The sequence below is a fragment of the Gigantopelta aegis genome, chromosome 10 (assembly GCF_016097555.1).
Source record: "Gigantopelta aegis isolate Gae_Host chromosome 10, Gae_host_genome, whole genome shotgun sequence".
Classification (NCBI taxonomy): Eukaryota; Metazoa; Mollusca; class Gastropoda; order Neomphalida; family Peltospiridae; genus Gigantopelta; species Gigantopelta aegis.
In genome coordinates this window covers 51842329-51869893 of record NC_054708.1, presented here as the reverse complement: position 1 = coordinate 51869893, position 27565 = coordinate 51842329, and the positions used below count along the sequence as shown (strand labels likewise).

General features: G+C 39.7%; 1 protein-coding gene across 1 annotated transcript; it reads right to left on the bottom strand.

Moving 5' to 3' along the window:
* Positions 1-212: 212 nt before the first annotated feature.
* On the bottom strand, positions 213-27535 carry LOC121383239 (sarafotoxin-like). Its single transcript, XM_041513133.1, has 10 exons — positions 27458-27535; positions 22114-22167; positions 20730-20769; positions 20066-20161; positions 18761-18877; positions 16835-17029; positions 11861-11927; positions 10817-10932; positions 6397-8627; positions 213-1493 (listed from the first exon to the last, which is right to left on the bottom strand). The coding sequence occupies exons 2-9, from the start codon at positions 22137-22139 to the stop codon at positions 7080-7082; spliced, it is 2205 nt and encodes a 734-aa protein (XP_041369067.1). The 5' UTR covers positions 22140-22167; positions 27458-27535; the 3' UTR covers positions 213-1493; positions 6397-7079.
* Positions 27536-27565: the final 30 nt, after the last annotated feature.

Genomic DNA, 27565 nt, shown 5'->3' with positions numbered 1-27565 from the left:
TGTCATGAAATCCTGCCCACACCATGACGCTACCACCACCACATCGGTCACGTTCGCTGCACGAGGCGACGTTGCACCACTGTCAATGCCCAGTGTGCGCAGACATATATATTTAGAAGTTCAAAACACAGAGATTCCACAACTATGTTCAATAAATTACAAAATCTTTCAAAACTTAATTTTGACCTATGAGGAATAAGAACGAACAATCCTTTTTTAACAATAAATATTGATTTATTATAACGATAAAACATACATAACAATTAGAAACACACAAATGAAGTATTTTTCTACCAGTAGTTAATGAAAGTAAGTACATGTAGTTAAAAAACCCTACTGGTTCTGGCGCACTCTCACCCATAGGACTAACATGGGGAAAGGTTATTTCCCAGTGGTACCCTCCCAACTTGTAAGTAATCATCCCTGAGCTTAGTTTTGTTAGTTTTGTTTTGTTTAACGACACCATTGGAACACATTGATTTTATTCATTATCGGCTATTGGGTGTCAAACATTTGGAATTTTTATAAATAGTCTTAGAGAGGAAGCCCAGTACATTTTTCAGTTAGTAGCAAGGCATTTTTTTATATGCATTATCCCACAGAGCGGATAACACATGCCTTTGATATACCAGTTATTGGGCACTGGCTGGAACGGGAATATGGGGTAGCTAAATATACCCTGCCACTTAGTGAGATGGAAGGTTAGATACGAATTTTTCCAAACGCTGGGAGGGTACTAAAAGTGCGCCAGACACGTTACTTTTCTACTACTAAGGTATTTTTTTTTCACTGTGACAAAAGCATGATGTTCGATGATTTAATAATTCATTTCACCAAAATATTTTTTAAAAATCAGATAACATTCAAATGTTATTAACATTGACATCTGAGACATGTAAAAACACCAATTCCCGTTTTGCTAAAGTCTATTTACGCAGGAATAAATGAATGGGTGACACCCCAAGCAGAATTTAATATGCACATTGGCTGCTGGGTGTCCAACAATGGTAAGTACATGAACATGATTATTTACATTAGAAATAAAAATATATATAACTTATAAGAAGTATGTAAAACCACAGTGTAAATCTAAAATCAGGAATGTTTGTAAATCTACGCAGAAGTGTTTATAAATTTACGCAGGAGTGTTTGTAAATCTACGCAGGAGTGTTTGTAAATCTATGCAAGAATGTTTGTAAATTTACTCTGGAGTGTTTGTAAATCTACGCAGGAGTGTTTGTAAATCTAAGCAGGAGTGTTTATAAATCTATGCAGGAATGTTTGTAAATCTACGCAGGAGTGTTTGTAAATCTACGCAGCCATCTCCCGGGTCAATGCATGCATTCTCTTCAGCTTGTCCTTCTCTGACCCTGGAGTCGTTACTTTGCCGAATGTCTTCATATACGTAGTGGTGTACATGTCGCTGTAGGGCAGACCCAAACTCTGGAACCTCTGGGGAGGGCGACGAGACTCGCTTAGTGATTTAGGCAGATCTGTAGAAATAAAAACAGAAGGAAAAAAAGTCACTTCTTTACAATTTTGTAATTTTAAGTAATAATTTGAAATTCTTGAAGAATAACCTATGTATCACTTCCGATAATCCTGAGTCAGTTAAAACAAATGTTTTTGGTGTCTTTTAATAACAGTGTGCAGGCCCGTAGCCGACATTTTGAGTGGGGGGGGGGGGGGGGGGGGGGGGAGAGGGTCGACTAGGTATTTGCTGGGCCATTTGGATATGAAGTTGCATGTTGTCTAGCAGAGCCTAAGAGAACTTTGTGAATTAGGCTCCTCACTGTTGATTTCACAGGGATTAGCAAACTTTTGGGTTAGTTTTTATTTTGTTTTCAAAGTACAATCACTGGACTCGTTTACTATTTAGGTTTGGCACCATACCCATTTGTGTTTTTTTGCCCTTTTTTTCTTCTTTTTTTAGCAGATTTAATTTTATTTAGTTGACATTTTGACAAACTGAATGACTTATCATTACTGTAAACTATTCTTTTGATATGTACAGCAGGATGACACATTATGAAAGGAATATATACAAAGCAAAGTGAACAGAGATTACCTATATTAATATATCACTCTATTCCACTGGCGGGCGGGACGTAGCCCAGTAGTAAAGCGCTCGCTTGATGTGCGGTCGGTTTGGGATCGATCCCCGTCAGCGGGCCCATTGGGCTATTTCTCGTTCCAGCCAGTGCACCATGACTGGTATATTAAAGGCCGTGGTATGTGCTATCCTGTCTGTGGGAAGTGCATATAAAAGATCCCTTCCTGTGTTAGAAAAAATGTTTCGGGTTTTCTACGAATCAGAATTACCAAATATTTGACATCCAATAGCCAATGATTAATTAATCAGTGTGCTCCAGTGGTGTCGTTAAACAAAACAAACTTTAAAAAAACACACAAAAAAACACCCTATTCCTTTGGATTCATCATTTTGTCTTTTCCAATTTAGTTCTTTATGTGGTCTTTAGTTACCCGATAAATACGCTTTTACCATTTTGGTGAAAACGAGATTTGACAATTAAGAACTGTGCTCATGGCAAGTGCCATAAACAAGTATCCTCTGTTTGATAGTACAGACTGATCATTTTGATTGATATGCAGAACAATGTAGTTTTCATTTTTATTATTTATCAAAGCGCCGGAACTTTGTAAGCCGGTTCGGGGGCATGTCCCCCCCCCCAAAAAAAAAAAAAAACAACAAAAAATAAAATAAAAATAAAAATGGTTTAATCTCTAAAAGCCTAAAACGTGTTTTCCTGGCATCTGGAACTTAAAAATTGACGTTTTAAAACAATGATTTTCGAATATTTTGTATATTATATATTTTTTTGTTATTAAGGTTATTCTTTTTTTTTTCTTCTTTTTTTTTGTAGATAATGAAATTCTAGCATCCAACAGGAGTTAAAGGTATTGATCCTAGCATAGGCGTACGGGCTTCCATTTTTGTAGGGGGGCAGGCTGCTTTTTGCCCGAATTAAACAAAAGTGCCCGAATGTGGATTACAACGTTTATTCATGTTAGCATTACTGCCAAACAAGTATATAGAGTTGCAAACGAACGCCACGCATTTTTTTTTACATGGGTTATATCTAATATTTTGAATAGAATAATGAAAATACATGAAAAGTGTTTCAGGCCAGCTCATTTCCCCCCGAATTTCTCTATTGTTTTTGCCCGAATTTGAGGATTTTCTCCAGGATTGTTGGGGGGGGGGGGGGGGGGGGGGGGGGGGGGGGGAGGGGAGGCAGTTGCCTGTCTTGTATACTTATGGACCTGATGTATATGTTAAGTATGTTCGGCTGTTTCTTATTATAAACTTAGTAACAGAAAAGGTACGTGTAGCTCAGAACTATGAACATACTTATGAAAAACGAAACATTACTTTCTTTAAAATTGTATCATCATGAATCACCCCTGCGTGTGCTGTAACCTCACCGTGGTGCAGGGGTGTAACATTCTCTTTGAGAATGGCCAATACAGCACAAAATTGAAGTTTTGAGTAAAATTCAGTATCCATAAAATTCTGTGATATTTGTGTTTTTGCACAGTTCTTTACACTATTTTTTATATCGATGTTGATCATCACTTTATTTATTTGCATTACCATAGTTTGACACCCAATAGCCGATGTATTTTTCGTGCTGGGTTGTCGTTAAACATTCATTCATTCATTCATTCATCATGAATCATCGCCAACACATGCAGCCCCTATTAAGAGTACAGGTGTAGTAGTCCTCAAACGTTTTCAGCAAAAGGTATTGCATAAGGTATTGCATCCCATTTAATGTTTGCCACTGATGCGTCATATCACCAAAATGACATCTACATATTGGTTGTAAGACGTTTTGTAATACCTGGATATAACCGGCATGATAAAGCAACTGCTATGCCAAACTGACAGAAGAACATTGATTGACATATAATTATGGAAGCCAGTGTTCATTTGTATGTCTATATTTTAAAATGGAAGGCACGAACAGAATTACGTTTCTGTTGTTATATCAATTGAAGGTGAACTGCTGTCATAGTTATGTAATTATCGAATGCTACGAGGTCATCAATATAACAGAAAGTACAATTAAAAATGTTTGCTACATGTTGATTCCTTTGTTTTGATTTTGCCAGATTAGTTAGAAATTCCAAAATATGTACACTGCACCTTTGGTCTCACTACACAGATCACTTCCGGGTGAGAGTTTATTGATGACGGTCCACTATAGTTCCTAATTGTGACACTTTATGGTTCACATATTCACTTCCAGGAAATGGTGAAGAATTAAAACAATATGTATGTTTAATGGTAAGCCTTCTGGCTGTATTTTGTCCATGTTATTTTGTAATATTGCGCATCGACCTTTTGGGACATGGGTGTACAGCGCATGAGACAGCCGGAGTGAATCGGTTAATGAAACACCTGTTCGGACTGGGACTTCAGCCAGATGCGGTCATATAGCACAAAACTGAGACGGAAATGTTCTCAATTTTGGAGTGAAAATAAATGCTTATATGCTTGTATGTTTGCAATGGTGTATGTTGTTACTGCCAATGAGAATCCATTCTATTGGTAATCCTCATTTGAAGTTGGGCAATTTAACATGTGTTTCAGTGGCAGATGACATCTGTGTAGTGAGACCTTTGGCTAAAGGAGTGCTAAATTATGACGAAGACGAGCAAATACTGTTTTATGGGAGAGTTGCAAAATTCCAGTCACGTATGTTTTCAATATTAAAAAAAAAAAAGAGCCGAACCCCCCCCCCCCCTTACGAAAAAAATGGACCATAGCTTTTGCGGGAGGGTTTTGCCGAACCGACTGACCCCCCCCCCCCCCCTAAATACGGGCCTGATGTGTGACTGTTTCTATTCGCTTTTACTTGTATTAATGTTAATGGGCCCATTGAGCTATTTCTCGTTCCAGCCACAACTGGTATATTAAAGGCCGTGGTATGTGCTATCCTGTCTGTGGGTTGGTGCATATAACAGATTCCTTGCTACTAGTGACAATAATGTAGCGGGTTTTTTCTAAGACTACATTTCAGAATTACCAAATGTTTGACATCCAATAGCCGATGATTAATAAATCAATGTGTTCTAATGGTGTCGTTAAACAAACAGTTAAATAATACTGTTTTTGTATGCAATTTAGAAAACAATCGGTTCAGAAATAAATAACTTGCAGTAAATTCCATAGTATGAAAAAAGGCGTTTCCAGTGGGAAAGATTATAGGCCTTTTGCTCATTTTTCATATATCAATTTACAACAATAACTGACGAAAGGCATAAATAAATATAACATTTACGCTTCCCGTAAAATTAAAGGGACATTTGTGAGTTTGCTGAAATTTTTAAGATGTTATCGACTAACAGAGACTTTTTAACGATTGTAATTACATATCAAATTTGTTTTTTGTGCATAAAACGTTAGTGCCTGCATATTAAACGTATTTCTGATCGTTCTAATATTTGTACTAGGTTAAATGTCATTTTATTTCCTAAAATATAATTTTTTCGTACGTACGAAATTATTTAAAGACAAAATCCAGTTTGGGCTTCTTACAAATATTAAGACGACCAGAAACACATTGAATATACAGACACTGATATTCTAGACAAGAACATATATTTAATATGTAAATTTAATCGTAGAAATATTTTATTAGTCTGAAACATCTTACAATGCAGCAAACTCAGGAATGTCCCTTTAATACAGTGTGTAGCTTGCCTCTTAGTTTTCTATTATCCATTATTCGCTCCCATTCAGAACTAGCGAGCGTTTTGAATTAAACATTTAGAAAAACAAGATAAAGAAAACCCATTCAGAACTAGCAGCGTTTTGAATTAACCATTTAGAAAACCCCCTGATAAAGAACACAAGTAGCTTCCTGCAAATAATGTTTACACTGGGGAAGCGTCTGACGTCACAGTGACTAACAGCCCGTGATTACAGACCTTCCTCGCGTCACACCTAAACTTGTGTTTATTTTCACTGACAAAAACACAACAAACAATATAACTTGAAGGGGTTGCATGATAAACAAAAATATCATGAAACTACGTTTTGATAACGTGGTTATTTGGATCAGATCGATAACGGTATGGCAGCTGAAGCTCGGCTGTTACACCTTTATCTAAAGCTCGTCATAGTAAGCTATCTCAGCCCTACGAAATCGTAAAACCATCGTAGGCTATTACGCCCTGATATTCTATAAAGAAACTATATATATATATATATATATATATATATATATATATATATATACACAAAACCATTTCGACATTTTCCCCAAGTATTTTAGAAACTATGTCATTTTTACTGATGTTCAGACCGCGGTGAGATCTAAAATATGTTTTGCATAATAATATTGAAATATGTGTAAATCAAAATACCTGAATAGTCTACTTTTCTTGGCTTAACGACCACTTTTTCGGTAGACTCGGTCCGTGTCTGAGTAGACGGACTATCCCTTGCTTTGGTAGACTCACTAGCCACTGCTTTGCTTGGCTCGCTGGCCAGGTTAGGCTCGCTCCCACCGATTTTGTTCAGGGCACGATTCACTTGTTCGCACTGATTACGATACACCATGTTCAATGCGTCAACACACAGTACTTTGCATGGATCATGACACACAACTCTGCATGGGTAATGACACACTTCTTTGCATAGATCATAATACGCCTCTTTGCATGGGTCACGACGCATTTCTTTGCATAGATCATAATACACCTCTTTGCGTGGGTCACGACGTACTTTTTTACATGGGTCACGACGCACTTTGCATGGGTCACGACGCACTTCTTTATATAGATAACGACGCACTTCTTTGCACGGGTCACGACGAACTTCTTTACATGGGTCACGACGCACTTCTTTGCATGTGTCTCTGCATACTTCCTTGCACGGGTCATGAAACACTTCCTTGCATGGGTCTCGACGCACTTCTTTGCATGGGTCACGACGTACTTCACTGCATGGATCATGACGCACTTCCTTACATGGGTCACTATGCACTTCCTTGCATGGGTCGGAACGCACTTCTTTGCATGGGTCACGACGCACTTCTTTGCATGGGTCACTTACGCACTTCCATGCATGGGTCACTATGCACTTCCTTGCATGGGTCACTTCGCACTTCCTTGCATGGGTCACTTCGCACTTCCATCCATGGGTCACGACGTACTTCTTTGCATGGGTCATAACGCACTTCTTTGCATGGGTCACTTCGCACTTCCATCCATGGGTCACGACGCACTTCTTTGCATGGGTCATAACGCACTTCTTTGCATGGATCACGACACACCTCTTTGCATGGGTCACTACGCACTTCCTTGCATGGGTCACGATGCACTTCCTTGCATGGGTCACGATGCACTTCCTTGCATGGGTCATAACGTACTTCTTTGCATGGGTCATGACGCACTTCTTTGCATGGGTCACTACGCACTTCCTTGCATGGGTCTCGACGCACATTCTTGCATGGGTCATGACGCACTTCTTTGCATGGGTCACTTCGCACTTCCTTGCATGGGTCATAACACACTTCCTTGCATGGATCGTAACGCACTTCTTTGCATGGGTCACGATACACCTCTTTGCATGGGTCACTACGCACTTCCTTGCATGGGTCACTACGCACTTCCTTGCATGGGTCTCGACGCAATTCCTTGCATGGGTCACGACGCACTTCTTTGCATGGGCCATAACACACTTCCTTGCATGGGTCTCGACGCACTTCTTTGCATGGGTCACGACGCACGTCCTTGCATGGGTCACGATGCACGTCCTTGCATGGATCACGACGCACTTCCTTGCATGGGTCACGACGAACTTCTTTGCATGGGTCATAACACACTTCCTTGCATGGGTCTCGACGCACTTCCTTGCATGGGTCACGACGCACTTCCTTGCATGGGTCACGACGCACTTCTTTGCATGGGTCATAACACACTTCCTTACATGGGTCTCGACGCACTTCCTTGCATGGGTCACGACGCACTTCTTTGCATGGGTCATGACACACTTCCTTGCATGGATCTCGACGCACTTCCTTGCATGGGTCACGACACACTTCCTTGCATGGGTCACGACGCACTTCCTTGCATGGGTCACTACACACCACTTTGCATGGTTCACAAAACACTACTTCACGTGGCTCACAACACACTAGTTTGCCTGGGTCGCATGGGTCACGACACACCACCTTGCAAGGCTCACAACACACCACCTCATCCAGTTCATTACGCGCCACTTTGCGTGGGTCAGGGCACACCACTTTACACGGCTTAGGACACACTAGTTTACATGGCTCACGGCACACGACTTTGCATGGATCACGACACACTATTTCGCACGGCTCTATACACTCTATTCTGCATGGGTCACTACACACTACTTTGCACGGCTGTTCTTTCTGTGCCTTGCACAGCTCGGCGCCTGTTGGGTTGCGTAGGTCGATGCCTCTTTCCATCTCGTACCTCAGCTGGGTGGCAGAGCGGACACAGGGTTTAGGGAACCACTGTTGCTGCCTCCTTGGTGCCGTGCAGTATATTTGTGGATCACACTTGGGTCCTCCGTTTTTGCACTTGGCCTTGTTTGAAATGAAGTCGTCAGGCATGTATTTCTACAATACAAGCACACTTAATTAGCATTTAATAAACATGCACATACTTAAATCCACATAAAATATCCAAGCATGACCGTCGTTGGCGTGAAGTTTGGCCCCGTGATTATATAGAGAATACTACATGAGCGGCCGTTAGTTACTATTTATCTCGCAACGAGTTGTTTTAAAATGTATCTAACGAGCGAGAGAGAGAGAGAGAGAGAGAGAGAGAGAGAGAGAGAGAGAGAGAGAGAGAGAGAGAGAGAGAGAGAGAGAGAGAGAGAGAGAGAGAGAGAGAGAGAGAGAGTTTGATACGTTTTTAAACAACGAGTTGTGAGATAAATAGTATCTAACGGACACGAATGCATTATTCTATTTTTTACATGTCCTCAAAACCCAAATTTTAACATCTTTATCGACTAAAAGATATTTACAACCCTTTGCACTTGTAGCTGCCTTATGCGTCACACGTTAGCCAGGTTAACTATATCCGTCAGTGTAATCGATTTCCACTGTTCTGTTTTGTTTTTTAATGGACGTATGGCATTGGTGATCTGGCTCCGTATTCATAAACATACTTAAGTCAATGTATGATACCTAAATACATACTTAAAGTACACAGATAAGTATCATACATTCACTTAAGTACGTTTATGAATATGGAGCCTGGGGCCTAACTCAAAAAAGTCTCTTAGGCTCTGCTAGACACCAAAGCATCCTCTTTGCAAGTCTTTTGGCACTGCATTGTGAGATCGCAAAAATGCGAGAGTTTAGTGAATTAGGCCACTGGTCAACACCTAGTAGCGGCCAGTCGTATGTCTTGAAATTGTTAACACATGGTGTTCTCACCAACGGGTGTGTAAGAAAAAAATTCAAAATCTATACCCAAGGCTAAAATAAATGAATGAATGAATGTTTAACGACACCCCAGCACGGAAAATACATCGGCTATTGGGTGTCAAACTATGGTAATGCAAATAAATAAAGTGATGATCAGCATCAATATAAAAATTCAAGGTTTAAACAAAAACAGTGTAAAGAACTGTGCAAAAATACAAATACAAATACAAATATCACAGAATTTTACGGACACCGAATTTTACTCTAAACTTCAATTTGTGCTGTATTGGCCATTCTCAAAGAGAATGTTACACCTCTGCACCACGGTGAGGTTACAGCACGCGCAGGGGCAAGGCTAAAATAAAGTCTGGAGTATAACATGTTAACGCTGTACACATTCTGTATATAATAGTTGAAGTCTGGAAATCTCGCTAATGTCTGGAGTCTAGACCTGAAAAGTTGAACAAGCATTCTGAGAGTCCCGCTGACGAAATATTTCGTATATTCTAAGTTCAAGGGCCATAACTCTGAGAAAACTGGGTACATCGGCATGAAAGTTTTAACTTTATCTGTAATAGTATAATATGATCAAGCTATTAACAACATTTTAGCTCATTATCTTCAGGCAATGCGAAACACAAAGCCCGAAAAACTATACCTGGGACAGACGGACAGAGCGACAGACAGACAGTAGAACAGACGGACGGAGACGAGCCGTCTATTACGTTCCGTTGGACCGGCAGGGTACTAATAAACAGGGCCAAGGAGCCATTCAGTAAGAATACTTGTTGAACTGGTATTTATAAAACTTTGTTCGAGACCAATTCTGTGTTATTTAAACTTTAAATCACTTTAGCAAATGACATGTTAAAATATTTGCTACTTTAGGGTCTCAGCTTGAACGTTTTGAAATCAGGCGCCTGATTTAAACTTTAAAAAGTCCAGATACACTCAAACACGATTCAATATAGCTATATACTATCTTATGTGGTATTGTGTTGTCTAATATGTTACCATTAAATTTCATACAGTAACAGGTAAGAGAGAGAGAGAGAGAGAGAGAGAGAGAGAGAGAGAGAGAGAGAGAGAGAGAGAGAGAGAGAGAGAGAGAGAGAGAGAGAGAGAGAGAGAGAGAGAGAGAGAGACACACACACACACACACACACAGAGAGATAGAAACAAGGAGAGACAGAGACAGAGAAAGAGCGTGTGTGTGAAAAAGAATCGGAGAGAGAGAGAGAGAGAGAGAGAGAGAGAGACAGACAGACAGACAGACAGACAGACAGACAGACAGACCAATAATTTTTATTTTTTAAAAAACCCCCCCCCCCCCCCCCCCCCATAAAATTCAACAAAACCCCACTCACATGTGATATATTTTCTTCTGAAGTTGAACATCTGCTATCTCTAGTCCAGGGTGGTTCTTCGATCAAGTAGTTATCTTTCGGTTCACAGCGGTCTGATACATCTGGGTCGGAATAAACTGTAATATAATTATACCAGTGTCTAGCGACTGTAGGTGTAGCATTCACCAACTGCTAATTTCAACCCCTGTAGTAATCTACCGCGAACATTGGTGTTCTCGTTTGTCTTTTCTTTTCTTTTTCTTTCTTTTCGATATCTTTTGTATGTTTTTGTTGTTGTTGTGATGTGTTTTGTAGAGTTTTTGTTGTTGTTGTGATGTGTTTTGTAGTTATTGTTGTTGTTGTGATGTGTTTTGTAGGGTTTTTGTTGCTGTTGTCATGTGTTTTGTAGGGTTTTTGTTGCTGTTGTCATGTGTTTTGTAATTTTTGTTGTTGTTGTCATGTGTTTTGTAGGGTTTTTGTTGTTGTTGTCATGTGTTTTGTAGTTTTTGTTGTTGTTGTCATGTGTTTTGTAGTTTTTGTTGTTGTTGTGATGTGTTTTGTAGAGTTTTTGTTGTTGTTGTGATGTGTTTTGTAGGGTTTTTGTTGTTGTTGTTGTGATGTGTTTTGTAGAGTTTTTTGTTGTTGTGATGTGTTTTGTATGTTTTTGTTGTTGTCATGTGTTTTGTAGAGTTTTTGTTGTTGTTGTCATGTGTTTTGTAGAGATTTTGTTGTCATGTGTTTTGTAGGGTTTTTGTTGTTGTTGTGATGTGTTTTGTTTTTGTTGTTGTAATTTGTGTTGTTGCTGTTTGTATGGGGTTTTTGTTCTTTATAGGGGTTTATTGTTGTTGCTTTATGCGTTTTTCTTTTGTGTTTTTTTTTGTTGGTACTAAATTTGCTTTATTAGAAATGTTTTGTTTTGTTTTGTTTGTTTTTGTTACCAGTGTTATTTATTTGTTTGTTTGTTTGTTTACTTTCCAAAATTAAACTAGTATTAATTTGATTTGTTTCTCCATTAGAAGCTGTTTGATTTAAACCATGGTGCTAACAAAATGATGAAATTGATACCTCTGTTGCCTGTTAGATCTGTCAGACAATCTTCCTTCCTTCCTTCTCTGCGGCGCTCAAGGTCTGTCTGAAAACAGGCGATCATAAACGAGTCACTCTCACCGTATTCTAAACTAAGTGGGGTGGCTGTCCAAAACACCCCAACAACAAAAAAAGAGCAAAAAACAACAACAAAAAAACAACAACAAGCCAACCCAAGAACACATTCGTGCGTCTTTTCTAGAAAAAACAACGTTTGTTTTGTATAACGACACCACTAGAGCACATTGATTAATTAATCATCGGCTATTGGATGTCAAACATTAGGTAATTATGGTACATAGTCATCAGAGGAAACCCGCTACATTTTTCCTAATGCAACAAGGGATCTTTTATATGCACTTTCCCACAGACAGGAAAGCACATACTACGACCTTTGACGAATTGTGGTGCACTGGTTGGAACGAGAAAAATCCCCAATGAGCTGAATGGATCCATCGAGGTGGTTCGATCTGCGATGCAACCACTTATCCGAGTACTCAACCGACTAAGCTAAATTCTGCCCCTTCTCTTTTATTTAACGACGCGCTCAACACATTTTATTTACGGTTATATGGTGTAGGACATATGGTTAAGGACCACACAGATATAGAGAGAGGAAAGCCGCTGTCGCCACTTCATGGGCTACTCTTTTCGATTAGCAGCATAGGGATATTTTATGTGCACCATCCCATAAACATGATAACACATACCACGGCCTTTGATATACCAGTCGTGGTGCACTGGCTGGAACGAGAAGGTAGTCCAATGGGCCGTCTCTAGGAAGACAAAAGGGACGCTTTCTAGCAAAACAAGAACACCTTCTTTTTTTCTCTCTTTTTTCTGGGGGTGCAACTATCGCCATGTCCCATCCACTGCTTTGCAAAATTATCCCCGGGCCTTAAAAAAGAGAGAAAAATACCCCCCCCCCCCCCCCCCCCCCCCCCACCCCCCCCCCCCCACCTCCTTCCACACCCACGAAAAAACCCACTCAAAATATTAATATAAATAAATAAATCCACTGCAATCCTCACCCTCAAAACTAAATAAATAAATATAGTAGAATCTCGTTGGCTCGACCTCGGAAGGGTCGAACACACCGCAACGCTCGAACCAAAAACGAAGTCCCGAGTTTTTGTTCGGTAAACGGTAACCTTTATATTAACTGCTGATGAGTCGAATACGTTCAGGGTCGACTATAAGCCTTCACTCGAACTAAATTATCGGTCCCATCTATGTTAATGGCTATATTTCCCTCGAACTGGTGATCCATCAAATATCAAATGGTAAACCACCAAACAGGACCAACCATTGCTGCGCCTGCGCAGTTGGTTATTACAACCTTCGGATTCATTATTGAGGCGGAACGAACTATAGATGAATCGGCGAATCGCAACAATAACCATGCAATTCTTTCGTTTCCACACGTGCCATGTCATTTGTTAAGCGGCTATCGGTAATGATCTTTCAAGTACAGCTCGTGTTTCGGTAACTGTGAGTTGAACCGTGATACCAATTAAACAATTAGTGCACAAACGTGCCTCGGCGTAAAGCGATACTTTAAACACTACTAGATTTCTGGAACGTGGACAGTGCTGTTTTGTTTTTGTTGTTAAAATATTCAAATTGTTTAGTAATAAATTCATGTAAATACAGATTACGAATTTGCCATTTATTTATTTGATTTCAGAGCACTTGCATGCATTACATAATTTGTATCTAATTCAACTTTCTAACTGTCAAATGTCCGATGTTGACTGAATGGTTCGGTCGAACTATGCGATGGGTCGAACACTTTTTCGAGCACCGACGGGGTTCGAGCCAACGGGATTCAACTGTAAATAAATAAATAAATAAATTTAAAAATACTACTAATAAAATAAACACCTAAATGTTTGCATCGCGTAATTTACAACACCAGCTTGAATAAGTCTGAGCTGCCTTAGTTAGTGGTTAATTATTAGTGATTAGTGAGACAGAAGTCTCTATATACTGGCCTTACATCTACAAACTGATTCGTTAAACTCGCTCTAGGTGGGAGCTGGTAACGGGATGCGAATCCGGTACCTTAAGTCTGATGGCTTAATGTGTTCCCATAAAAACAATTTCTTTTATCTACGTTGATCTACGTTGAGGTTACATAGTGTTTTGTCAAATAATTTTCTTAAAGGTCCGTTTAAATATTACAAAATGTGTATGTTTGAAATCAATATACGTTAAAAATCGTCATGGAGGAGGTGAGATAAATAAGAATTGTTTCTCATTTTTTAGGAATTTATCGATGTATAAAATTCACAAATGGTACAAAATCGCGTAGCGTAGCGAAGCGATTTTATACTACATTTGTGACTTTTATACATCGATAAATTCCTAAAAAATGAGAAACAATTCTTATAATTACAAACAGTACAAGAAGTGTACCTTAAAACACTCAAAAATAATTTCTTTCGTTCTTACCGTCAGCCATGTTCTGTAAATAAGCGTAGGAATACATGTATACATACTATTGGATGTTTTGGGTTTTTTTTTTAACAGAATAAAAACAAATAAAAAATATATTGTACTTTTTTTTAATTTATAACATGTATATCTCATCCAGTTTCCCTTATTTTTTTAATCGAGAAAACAGGTCACTTCCTTGTTCTATTTTTAAAACGATCACCGAACTGGGTCATTGGACTTCTCACCCATCCAGCTAAAAACAGTTCCAAACGATCTTGGTCTTCCGTGATGACGTATTTTTATGAGGTTTATGGAAGGATAACGCTTGGTTTTTTAGTGACGTTAGCCAATCAGAATACAGTAAATCGTATAAATTCGGAGTTTGTAATTATATAATAATAAATTAAAAAATATATATATATTTTTTTAAATACCGGTATGGCTTATTTATATATAACAACAAACTTTCCACTATTAATAAGCAGATATTATTCTACGAGCTTGTGGTCAGTGGGCTCATTGCGATATTTCTCGCTCCAACCAGTGCACCACGACTCGTACATCAAAGGCCGTGGTATGTGCTATCCTGTCTATGGGATGGTGCATATAAAAGATCCCTTGCTGGTAATCGAAAAGAGTAGCCCATGAAGTGGCGACAGCGGGTTTCCTCTCTCAATATATGTGTGGTCCTTAACCATATGTCTGACGCCATATAACCGTAAATAAAATGTGTTGAGTGCGTTGTTAAATAAAACTTTTCCTTCCTTCTACGAGCTTGTGTGTCGTACTGAATTTACGAAACGAGTGTCAGGATTCTTGTACTGCCCGAGCGAGAGCTACGTGCCGTCTCTTAATATTGGAGGTGACCTTTGTAAATGTTCCATCCCCTCTTTAATTTTTTTTTTTAATGTTTCATCCTCCCCTGCATTACATTGTCACAGATCAGCAGTGCAATGGAAAAAGAAACGATACTATTTAATATGAGTGAGTTAGGGTTTTATTTCATTTCATTTCAACTTATGTTCGTGCTTATACACAATTAAGGTTAAAGCACGCTGTCCTGGGCACTCACCTCAGCTATCTGGGCTGTCTGTCCAGGACAGTGGGTTAGTTGTTAGTTGGTTAGTGAGAGAGAAAAGAGGGTGTAGTGGCCTTACACCTACCCACTGAGCCCTTAAGAACTCTCTCTGGGTTGGAGCCGGTACCGGGCAGCGAACCCTGTACCTACTAGCCTGTAGTCTGACGGCTTAACCACGCTGCTGTAACCGCAAGTGTTGGCTCACACTAACTCTTCCGTCCATGACAAACAGAAAGAGATGGGGGGGGGGGGGGGGGGGGCAGATGATGGGAAGTAGGGGGAGAGGGGGTAGGAGAAGGCGGGATAACTCGAACTGGCAGATGCAAGGGAGCACATGCAGTCCGATTGGGGTTGGTAACGGGCGGGGTGGTGGTTTGGCGCTACGGAGTTTTGTAATACGTTCCCGTTAGAATTACGAGCCAAAGGAAAAAGAAAGTGCGCGAATTTCTGGCGCATAAATTAGGAGCGATTCGCTGGAAGTAAAATTGATCTGTTTGTTTTTGGCTTTATTTTATTTATGAGCAGTTCGTCTGTATGATATAAATAATGTTCCCATTTATTTACTTATTGCTGTTTGTTGGCAGTCGCTAAAATTTAGGCTAGACAGGCCCGTGGTATAATAATCTAAGAGACACCACGGGTCAAAGGGAACAAAGTGTGGTCCGATTTTAAAAAAACAAAACAAATTGTCTTGTTTGTAATTATGAGAATTGTTTGCCTTTTTTTTGGTGAATTATATCTTATAATATAAAGCTAACAGAGGGGCGGGACGCAGCCCAGTGGTAAAGCGCTCGCTTAATGCGCGGTCGGTTTGAGATCGACCCCCGTCGATGGGCCCATTTGGCTATTTCTCGTTCCAGCCAGTGCACCACGATTGGCATATCAAAGGCCGTGGTATGTGTTATCCTGTCTATGGGATAGTGCTGCACTATCCCATAGACAGGATAATAGTGCATATAAAAGATCCCTTGCTACTAATTGAAACATGTAGTCGGTTTCCTCTCTGACTCATAATCACCACGTTTGACATCCAATAGCCGATGATTAATAGATCATTGTGCTCTAGTAGCGTCGTTAAACAAAACAAAAAAAAAATAGGTCAAACGGCTTTGAATGACCATTCCGATGAATTTCCTCTCTGAGACTATATGTCAAAATTACCAAATGTTTGACATCCAGTAGCCGATGATTGATATCTCAGTGTGCTCTAGTGGTGTCGCTAAACAAAACAAACTTTAAATCTAACAGTCACAAATTTAGTACAACTTAGTACAACCTGAATGGTACTGGATCTGCCAAATTAATTGATGATTTTAAACAAGTTATAATTTGTAAACAAAGAAGCTGCAATAGAAGAAACTATTTTATAAAGCCTAATAACTACGGTCAGTACATTTACATTCATAGGCAATGTTATCAATATTTCAATACCTCACCTTACATTGTTGTATTGGTCTGTAACCTGGCGGTTTTCTGAAAAAGGGCGGCGGTTTAGTAGTGTTCGGTTTACACTGACTGGCGACTTCGGGACTAATAGGTACATACTGCTCTTTATAGAGGGGGTTGCCTTCGAATTTCGCCGTTGTAGGTATGTACTGTGGTTTCTTTTGCACTGCCGGATATTTATTTATCTTAAAGAAAAAGGAAAATGAACGCTCAGAAATTATTTAATAGGCACACGTATACGTACACGCACGCACGCACGCACACACGCACACACACACGGAGAGAGAGAGAGAGAGAGAGAGAGAGAGAGAGAGAGAGAGAGAGAGAGAGAGAGAGAGAGAGAGAGAGAGAGAGAGAGAGAGAGAGAGAGAGAGAGAGAGAGAGAGAGAGAGAGAGAGAGAGAGAGAGAGAGAGAGAGAGAGAGAGAGAGAGACAGACAGACAGACAGACAGACAGACAGACACAGAGACAGAGAGAGTGATGATGATGATGATGATGATGATGATGATTACGTACACGCATGTACGCACGAATACACGCACACGCACACACACGGAGAGAGAGAGAGAGAGAGAGAGAGAGAGAGAGAGAGAGAGAGAGAGAGAGAGAGAGAGAGAGAGAGAGAGAGAGAGAGAGAGAGAGAGAGAGAGAGAGAGAGAGAGAGAGAGAGAGAGAGAGAGAGCAACAGAGAAACAGTGATGATGATGATAATAATGATGATGATGTCGATGATAACGACGAAGATAAGCAAAAAGTAGAAGCAATTAGCACTCTGAATCTCCAGATATAAGTAATGAACTTGAAAAAGGATTTCGTGATATGTTCCAACAAAAGCAAAACAAACTTGACAGTGTTCGTGACACATGGCTTACCTTGTGGTCATGATCCACATTGTACGTTGAATCCATCACGTGACACATGGCTTACCTTGTGGTCATGATCCACATTGTACGTTGAATCCATCACGTGACACATGGCTTACCTTGTGGTCATGATCCACATTGTACGTTGAATCCATCACGTGACACATGGCTTACCTTGTGGTCATGATCCACATTGTACGTTGAATCCATCACGTGACACATGGCTTACCTTGTGGTCATAATCCACATTGTACGTTGCATCCATCACGTGACACATGGCTTACCTTGTGGTCATAATCCACATTGTACGTTGAATCCATCACGTGATACATTGCTTACTTTTCGGTCGTAATCCACATTGTACGTTGAATCCATCTCGTGATACATTGCTTACTTTTCGGTCGTAATCCACATTGTACGTTGAATCCATCACGTGACACAAGGCCTACCTTGCGGTAGTAATCCACATTGTACGTTGAATCCATCACGTGACACAAGACTTATCTTGCGGTAGTAATCCACATTGTACATTGAATCAATCACGTGACACATTGCTTACCTTGCGGTAGTAATCCACATTGTACGTTGAATCTATCACGTGACACATTGCTTACCTTTCGGTCGTAATCCACATTGTACGTCGAATCCATCACGTGACACATTGCTTACCTTGCGGTAATAATCCACATTGTACGTTGGATCCATCACGTGACAAAGGCTTACCTTGCGGTAATAATCCACACTGTACGCTGAATACATCACATGACATATAGCTTACCTTTCAGTCGTAATCCCATTTGTACGTTGAATCCATCACGTGACACATTGCTTACCTTGCGGTAGTGATCCACATTGTACCTTGAATCCATCACGTGACACAAGGCTTACCTTGCGATAGTAATCTACATTGAACGTTGAATCCATCACGTGACACAAGGCTTACCTTGCGATCGTAATCCACATTGTACGTTGAATCCATCACGTGACGCATGGCTTACCTTTCGGTCGTAATCCCTATTGTAAGTTGAATCCATCACGTGGCACATTGCTTACCTTGCGGTAGTAATCTCTAGTGTACATCGACTCCATCACGGGGTTAAACTCGGGCAGTGGGCACAGATCCATGTTGTCTAAAGCCTTATAGGAAATTCGTTTCAGCGGCAAGTGTACCTAACACATGAGGAAAAGTATGTTAGTTTCATTACATTATCACATGGTAATCGAGACACGATCTAGAGATTGAGATACCAACACCCCCCCCCCCCCCCCACACACACACACATGAACAAACACATGAACATACACATATATGAAAACACACATTCACACACTCACACACAGTACACACACACATGGACATACACACACACATGGACATACATACACATACACATGGACATACACAGTCACACACACACAGTCACACACACATACAGACACACCCACACACTCACACACATACAGTCACACACACATGGACATACACACACACACACAAATACAAATACACACACACACACAGTTACACACACACCGTCACACACACATACAGACACACACACGGACATACACACACGGACATACATACACACACACACACACACACATACACACACACACACACACACACACACACACACACACATGTACGTGTATATATATACCTAAACATGCACCAATACCAACGTTCACACATGAACATTCACACATACATATAAACACACACATGTTTACACACATAAATGCCCACACACATACACTATTTATACCATTCATGGTTCCACGGGATTACACCAGTATAAAACTGTTTATACCAAGTCCAAGATGCAAGTGTAATCTAAAATCTAAAAGTACCCGGAACACACACAAATACAGTCTTACCGTAACTCACCAGGAATATACACAAATACAGTCTTACCGTAGCTGACCCGGAACATACACAAATACAGTCTTACCGTAGCTGACCCGGAACATACACAAATAGTCTTACCGTAGCTGACCCGGAACATACACAAATACAGTCTTACCGTATCTGACCTGGAACATACACAAATACAGTCTTACCGTAGCTCACCCGGAACATACACAAATACAGTCTTACCGTATCTGACGAGGAACATACATAAATAGTCTTACCGTATCTGACCCGGAACATACATAAATACAGTCTTACCGTATCTGACCCAGAGCATACACAAATACAGTCTTACCGTAGCTCACCCGGAACATACACAAATACAGTCTTACCGTATCTGACCTGTAACACACACAAATACAGTCTTACCGTATCTAACCCGGAATATACACAAATACAGTCATACCGTAGCTCACCCGGAACACACACAAATACAGTCTTACCGTATCTGACCCGTATCGAAGGCAGTCCTTTTTTGTTGGTGGTTCTTCGTCCCTCCACTCTTTGATTTTCTTGTCGGGTGGACGAGTGCAGTACGTCTGAATGAACGACAACAATACTACTAACAACAATAAATAAATAAACAAACTTAAAAGAAAGCAAAGAAAGACATGTTTTATTTAACGACGCACTCAACACATTTTATTTACGGTTATATGGCGTCAGACATATGGTTAAGGACCACACAGATATTGAAAGAGGAAACCCGCTGTCGCCACTTATGAGGTACTCTTTTCGATTAGCAGCCAGGGATCTTTTATATGCACTATCCCACAGACAGGGTAGTACATACGACGGCCTTTGATATACCAGTCGTGGTGCACTGTCTGGAACGAGAAATGGCCCAATGGGCCCACCGACGGGGATCGATCCTACACCGACCGCACATCGAGCGAGCGCTGTACCACTGGGCTATGGCTGTTTGGCAGTAATGGCTGTTTGGCAGTAATAAGAATAAATGTTGTTATCCAGATTCGGGCATTTTCGGTTACTTCGGGCAAAAAACAACCCTAACCTACCACCCCTACTATAATGGGAGCCCGTACGCCTATGGTAATAACGTGATAAAAGTACGAAAATATGTTATTATAAAATGAGTGAACTTACACTCTGATATTCCGTGAGCACATTGTTAATGTGTTTCTTCCTGAATAAAAGGAGAAAAAAGTTGTAATTTTGATAAAATTATCGCTGTGTTTCGCAGAATTATTTATTATAAAATATCGCTATCACATACAAGCATTTTATCATTGCGTTCTCAACAGTTCTCCACGGGTTATTAATTTGTGTGTGTTCATGTGAGTGTGACACGGTGTGTGTGTGTGTGTGTGTGTGTGTGTGTGTTGTGTGTGTGTGTGTGTGTGTGTGTGTGTGTGTGTGTGTGTGTGTGTGTCTGTCTGTGTGTGTGTGTGTGAATGTGTGTGTGAGTTTATGTTTATGTGTGTGTGTGCGCGCGTGTGATTGTGGTTGTGTGTGTGTGTCTATGTATGTGTGCGTGTGTGTGTGCATGTGACTGTGTATGTGAGTTTATGTTTATGTGTGTGTGTTGTGTGCGTGTGTGTGCGTGCGCGTGTGATTGTGGTTGTATGTGTGTGTCTATGTATGTATGTGTGCGTGTGTGTGCGTGTGACTGTGTATGCGAGTTTATGTTTATGTGTGTGTTGTGTGCATGTGTGTGTGTGCGTGCGTGCGCGTGTGATTGTGGTTGTATGTGTGTGTGTCTATGTATGTGTGTGTGTTTATGTGTGTGCGTGTGTGATTGTGTGTGTGTGAGTTTATGTTTATGTGTGTGTGTGTGTGTGCGTGCGTGTGATTATGTGCGTGCGTGCGTGCGTGCGCGCGCGCGCGCGTGTGTGTGTGTGTGTGTAATATGTGTACAAGCATAGCACAGACAAACAGGATACTTAACTAATTATCGGTTAATACTTGTATAATCATAAACAAGTTTACATACTGCACCTACACAAGCAGGATCATGGTTTTGCATAATAAATTAAAAGATTTCATGCATAAATGTGTTGTTATGTAATGTTAAATATGCATATAGTTTAGTGACTGGAGTATTATATTTCACACATATGATGTGACGATAATCATCTTCAGTCAGATTGCACCGATTACATAATCGTCCTTCTACTGTGGTAAAGGGTTTTGTGTATCGTCCAGTCTCAACTTTCAGTGTGTGGTTGCTGAGACGTAGTTTAGTAAATTGTTTGCGATGTTCTGGATGTATGTAATTTAATAAGTATGGTTCTAGCTGTGTATTCTGTTTATTTAATTTATACGTTCTTATCCTGTTAGCTGGAGCAACAACATTTCCCCCTAAAAAGGTCTAAACGTTTAGCTTTAGTCGCACTTAAAAGAGGAGCTGGAAAATTTACTGTACTTCTTTCTTGGTTCAAATTATAAATATAGCAATACAGTGTATTACATACGACAACAGTTGAAACAGGAAACGCCATGTGATATAACTTGCGTATTTACTACTTACGACCGAACTCCACACTTTTTGAGCATTTTTCTTTCCTTGATTGTTTGTCACATCCTAAAATAGTATAAAACATGGGTGTGAGATAATGAGATGACGTCATAAATGAAGTATGACGTCATAGCCTACGATGGTTTTACGATATCGTAGCACTAAAATACCTTCGAAAATACAGGCCCATACGCAGTGGGAAGGGGGGGGGGGGGATATGTGTGTACGACATTGTTGGTCCAAATCAATAATTATTATTATTTTTATTATTAATTGTTGTTGTTGTTGTTGTTATTGATGTTGTATGTTTATTTGTTTTTATCTGTTTGCTGACACCAGTTTGTTTGGTAATATGCAATAAATTGAATTGAATTGAACTGAATTGGTCCCATCACGAGGAATCCCCCCCCCCCCCCCCAATTAAAAATTCTGCGTACGGGCCTGATATATATGATTATATTCCAACAACAGCAACACAAACTTGACAGACTGTATTTTTTGTATATCTTGTATTGTGCACCACAACTGGTCGAAGGCTGTGTTATGTGCTTTCCTGGCTGTGGGGAAGTGCATATAAAAGATCCTTTGCTGCATTAGGAAAAATGTAGCGGGTTTCCTCTGATGACTACGTGTCAGAATTACCAAATGTTTGGCATCTAATAGCCGATGATTCATTAATTAATGTGCTCTAGAGGTGTCGTTAAACAAAACACACTTTAAATTTAACCTTGTATTGTCGTATGCATTGACCCTCACTCAATACACTATTTACAAGGCAATACAGACTTGTTCCATCGTGCGATACTAATTAAATACCCATAAACTCCAAGGCCCTGTGTCACAAAACTATGACATGTGTTGTAGTGACGTCATAGCGATACGATAGCGCTAAGATAGCTTCGAAAAATCTGTAGCCAGTAGTTAGGTGGTAACCGGCCTCTTTTTGACAATATACGGTATCTTAATTAAGCCCACGCGAAGTGAAACCCATATGGGCTAAAAAAAATGTGTTTAAATTTGGATAAATTTTGTTCAACAGAAGAAACTGTGTAACGACACATTTTAAACGTAGGCCTACAAAAATTAAGGATGCATTATCACAGTTGAAAATCTCATATCTCATTATATTTACACTTAACTATGATGGACAGAAATAATAATAATATACATGTATATATTTATTTTAAAAACCTTATATGATGCTTACGTGATAAAATAACTCAATAATTTGAAAAAACAAATTGTACTACAAAAATTTGTTTTGTTTTTAGAGCACGTTGATTTATTAATCGTCGGCTATTGGATGTCAAACATTGGGTAATTATGACATATAGTCTTAGAGGAAACCCGCTACATTTTCCCATTAGTAGCAAGGGATCAGTTATATGCATGATCCCACAGGCAGGATAACACATACCAGCGATCGACCGACCGCGCATCAAGCGAGCGCTTTGCCACCGGGCTATGTCCCGCCTATAGATTACACATGAAGTAAACGTTATGCATCCATTAAAATAACTTTATATTGGCACAGTTATACTGATAAGCGTTGGAAGCACCCCCCCCCCCCCCCCCCCCCTCTTCCCTTTTGTGAGTTATGAAACTGAGGTGACAAGAATGTTCCTTCCTCTGATAATGAAACGATATCAGGCACGGATCCTGGATATTTTAATAGAGGGGGCCCAAAACCCGTTGTTGTTTTTGAAAATAGAATTTAAAGGCGACCGACAGGTGAATGGAATACGTTTGCATTTTTATGTATTCTGTAATATATACTGGTTGACCAAACATATGGGAGAGGGGGGGGGGGGGGGGTGTGCCCGCGGGCTCCCACCAGAATCCGAGACTAATGTCTTGCATGTGACTAAGATTGACATGAAACGATAATTATTATGTTTTCCGTCGCTATTCCACAACTAGCAACTGTTGTCTTTATTAGGCCCGTATTTAAGCGGTTTCGGGGGGTTCGTTCGAACCCTCCCGCAAAAGATGACGTCCACTATTTCGTGTGTTTTTTTTTTTGTTTTTTTTTTTATATATATTTCACAAATACTTGATTATAACTTCTGATTCGGAATTTCTAACTAATCTGGCAAAAAAACACAAAAAAAACAACAACAAAGGAACCTACATGTAGCAAAAATGTTTAATTGTACTTTCTGCTATATTGATGATCTCGTAACATTCGATAATTACATAACAATGATTGCAGTTCACCTTCAATTGATATATGAACCAAAGTTTAAAATAGAAATAAAGTAATCCTGTCATATCAGGTCAGGTCGGGTCATGTTATAGGTTTTAACGTGCACATATGGGTTCTAACAGACCAAATCAATTCCTATTGCCATTAATGTTAACGTTTACTAATAAAACTGATATAAGCAGCGTATCAACACACCCAGGAAGTACAACAATAAAAAGTTTGGCACCTCACATCTAATCTACCTGCAAGAAAATGTGTGTGTGTGTGGGGGGGGGGGGGGGGGGGGGTCACATACCATTTAAGAGATTTAATTAATGTTTTTAATAGCAACCGTCATTTTTGCTGAAAATTGCAGTTCCATTTTTGGGGGTACCCCGCATTAGTTTCAACCTCTGGTATATACTGCATAACTGTATAACAAATAAAAGTGTATTTATTTATTGTCAATGGATAATAGTATTTGCACAAATAATCAATGTCACATATTACTACCAATCGCACCCACAGCTGTTTTTACTCCGTAAAATTTATATTTTACGCTGCACCTCGAAATTTGACACGGAACTCTCTTCTTTGGTACTATGCAACCTTCGGAACAAGCTGTTGTAACTTGTCGACTTTAGTATGCTCCTCCGTGCAGGACAGGAAAAGGTTTGGTGTGGGTGGGAGAGGGGGTTGTCCACGCTAGCAAGTGCAAGGGAACACAAGCAGCCTGACCAGGGTCGGTAGCTAGAGAGGGTTGGTTTTGGTCTTCTTGAATTTGCAAGTGCTCCGTAGGATTAAAACCAAGTAAAACATGTTACGTCATTTTTTAAAGGCAATTTTAACGCATAATTTAGATTGCTTCATCAAAACGGAAAATGACTTAATTGGTTGATTTGACTTGGTTGATCGAAAGGTAGCCCCTGCCAAAACATCCTGTTCATGCCTTGATCTTTATATAGAGATTCAAATCAACACTGGCTTCCATATATATCAAGCAATAATCGTATGTCATTTTCGCATAGAGATTTAAAAATGTCCGTGGTGCAGGCCCCTGGAACCCCATATAAAGCTCGGTATGTAACACAACCACATATCCGAACCATCCCACTCGAAATGCTGGCTACCGGCCTGTTTATTATAGTATAATGTGTGTTTGTTTATTTTGCCTATTTGAGATAAAATTTTATTTTCTCCAAAGTGGTATTTTCCGTATATATTTTAGCCCAGGGTTTAAATACCGGAAACCCCGGTAGTAACTTGTTAATTTGTTTTTGTTATCATCATTATTACCATAATCATAAACATCATCATCATCTTCTTCATCATCAACACCATCGTCTTCATCATCATCAAAATCAACATTATCATTATAGTGTGTGTCGGTGTGTGTGTGTGTGTGTGTGTGTGTGTGTGTGTGTGTTTTAAAAAATACACATGAATTAAGAATTTTACCTAAAACTCAATTCCTTTCTAATAATTCATGACAAACATAATAATAATTAGAGAATTGGAGGTACATTTTATACCCTAATCTATCCACACACATTAAAACTTAACACATACAACATTCCTCGACAGATAAAACAAGTTAACAAAACCAGTAAGATGTGGTAAGGCCGGTCAAGCTTTGGCCTGATACTGACGTAGGAAGGTGCCAAAATGTGCGTGTGGGGTGGGGGTGGGGGGTGGGGGTGGTAGTGGGTGCGCGCGCACACACAAACACACACATATATATATATATATATAAACCATCGCTGCTGCTATATGCCCCCTTGCCTTATGTCCGATGGCTTGACCATGACACCACCGAGGCCGGTATACAATCTGATTAAAATCAGCTCCACTGAGTCCAGGCTGTGGAGTTGATTTTAATCAGATTGGCCCGGTATGGTATTGTTAATCCGGCTTTCCATATCATCTAACACTGTCATCGTAACCTATCATGCAACACGTATGAGCGCTTTAATTAAACTGCCCCAGAATGCAACAGAAAGCGTATACACGTACTAGTCCGAAGGGAAGTATTCACTTAAAGGAGCAGACCCTAGTTTCAACTCGTAAAAATGGACACTAAGTTTAATTAATCTACAAACATGTAACACATTTGGATAAAGTTACAACAGAAAGAAAGAAAGAAATGTTTTATTTAACGACGCACTCAACACATTTTATTTACGGTTATATGGCGTCAGACATATGGTTACGGACCGCACAGATTTTGAGAGAAAACCCGCTGTCGCCACTACATGGACTACTCTTTCCGATTAGCAGCAAGGGATCTTTTATTTGCGTTTCCCACAGGCAGGATAGCACAAACCATGGCCTTTGTTGAACTAGTTATGGATCACTGGTCGGTACAAGTGGTTTACACCTACCCATTGAGCCTTGCGGAGCACTCACTCAGTGTTTGGAGTCGGTATCTGGATTAAAAATCCCATGCCTCGACTGGTATCCGAACCCAGTACCTACCCGCCTGTAGACCGATGGCCTAACCACGACGACCGAGGCCGGTAAGTTACAACAGAGTGAAAGAAGAGTCTGACGTTAAAACCGGAAAATATCCTTAAAAAATAGACTAGAATTCGAATTAATAACCGCTACTTCTCAGACGCACGTGCGTTTTTAAAAATATGAAACATGCATTTTGTGATATTAGAAACAACAGGATGACCAGAAACACTTCGGTTCTACGGAAATGGATAATCTAAACAATAAAATATAAATAATGTTTGATTTCAGTGATCATTAACGGCTCTAATAGTGAAAAATATGCTGTAGTGTTTAAAAATTAGGGTATGCCCCTTTAATGTGCGCCCTGCACTAATATTTACCTTATTGTTTCGATGCATTTAATGAAGGATAATTATGTTGTGTTTTGTTATTACACTGTTTATTTTATTATATGTAGAGTAATACTTTTTAATGTTTAATAGACAGAAGGCCACAAGGGAGATTAGTGCACTACTATTTTTGTAACCTTCTTTAAATAAAAAATATTATTATTATTATACATGTACTAGTATATGATGAAAAACAAAATGGATGGTAAGTATTATTTCACAATGACATCTTCTATGCATGGTGAAGTAAAAATAGGCCTACGGGCCTGGTTAAATGCATTAACACTTCATTAACATGCTAATATTTTAAATAATAAATACTTACGCTCGAAATGAACACTAAGATTCTTTCTGAACAATTTACGTTGCTTGATTGTTACAACCTAAACTAGGATACCGTACAAACAATGGGTGTGACGTTGTGTCATGACGT

What these genes read in the sequence shown, in the direction of transcription:
- LOC121383239 (XM_041513133.1), bottom strand. Translation starts at nt 22,139, where the DNA reads ATGCTCAAAAAGTGTGGAGTTCGGTC. An exon ending in TTCGATACGGGTCAGATACG is followed by an intron (nt 18,878 to 20,065) that starts GTAAGACTGTAT and finishes CTCATGTGTTAG; the next exon opens with GTACACTTGCCGCTGAAACG. An exon ending in GACCAATACAACAATGTAAG is followed by an intron (nt 11,928 to 16,834) that starts GTGAGGTATTGA and finishes GCCTGTTTTCAG; the next exon opens with ACAGACCTTGAGCGCCGCAG.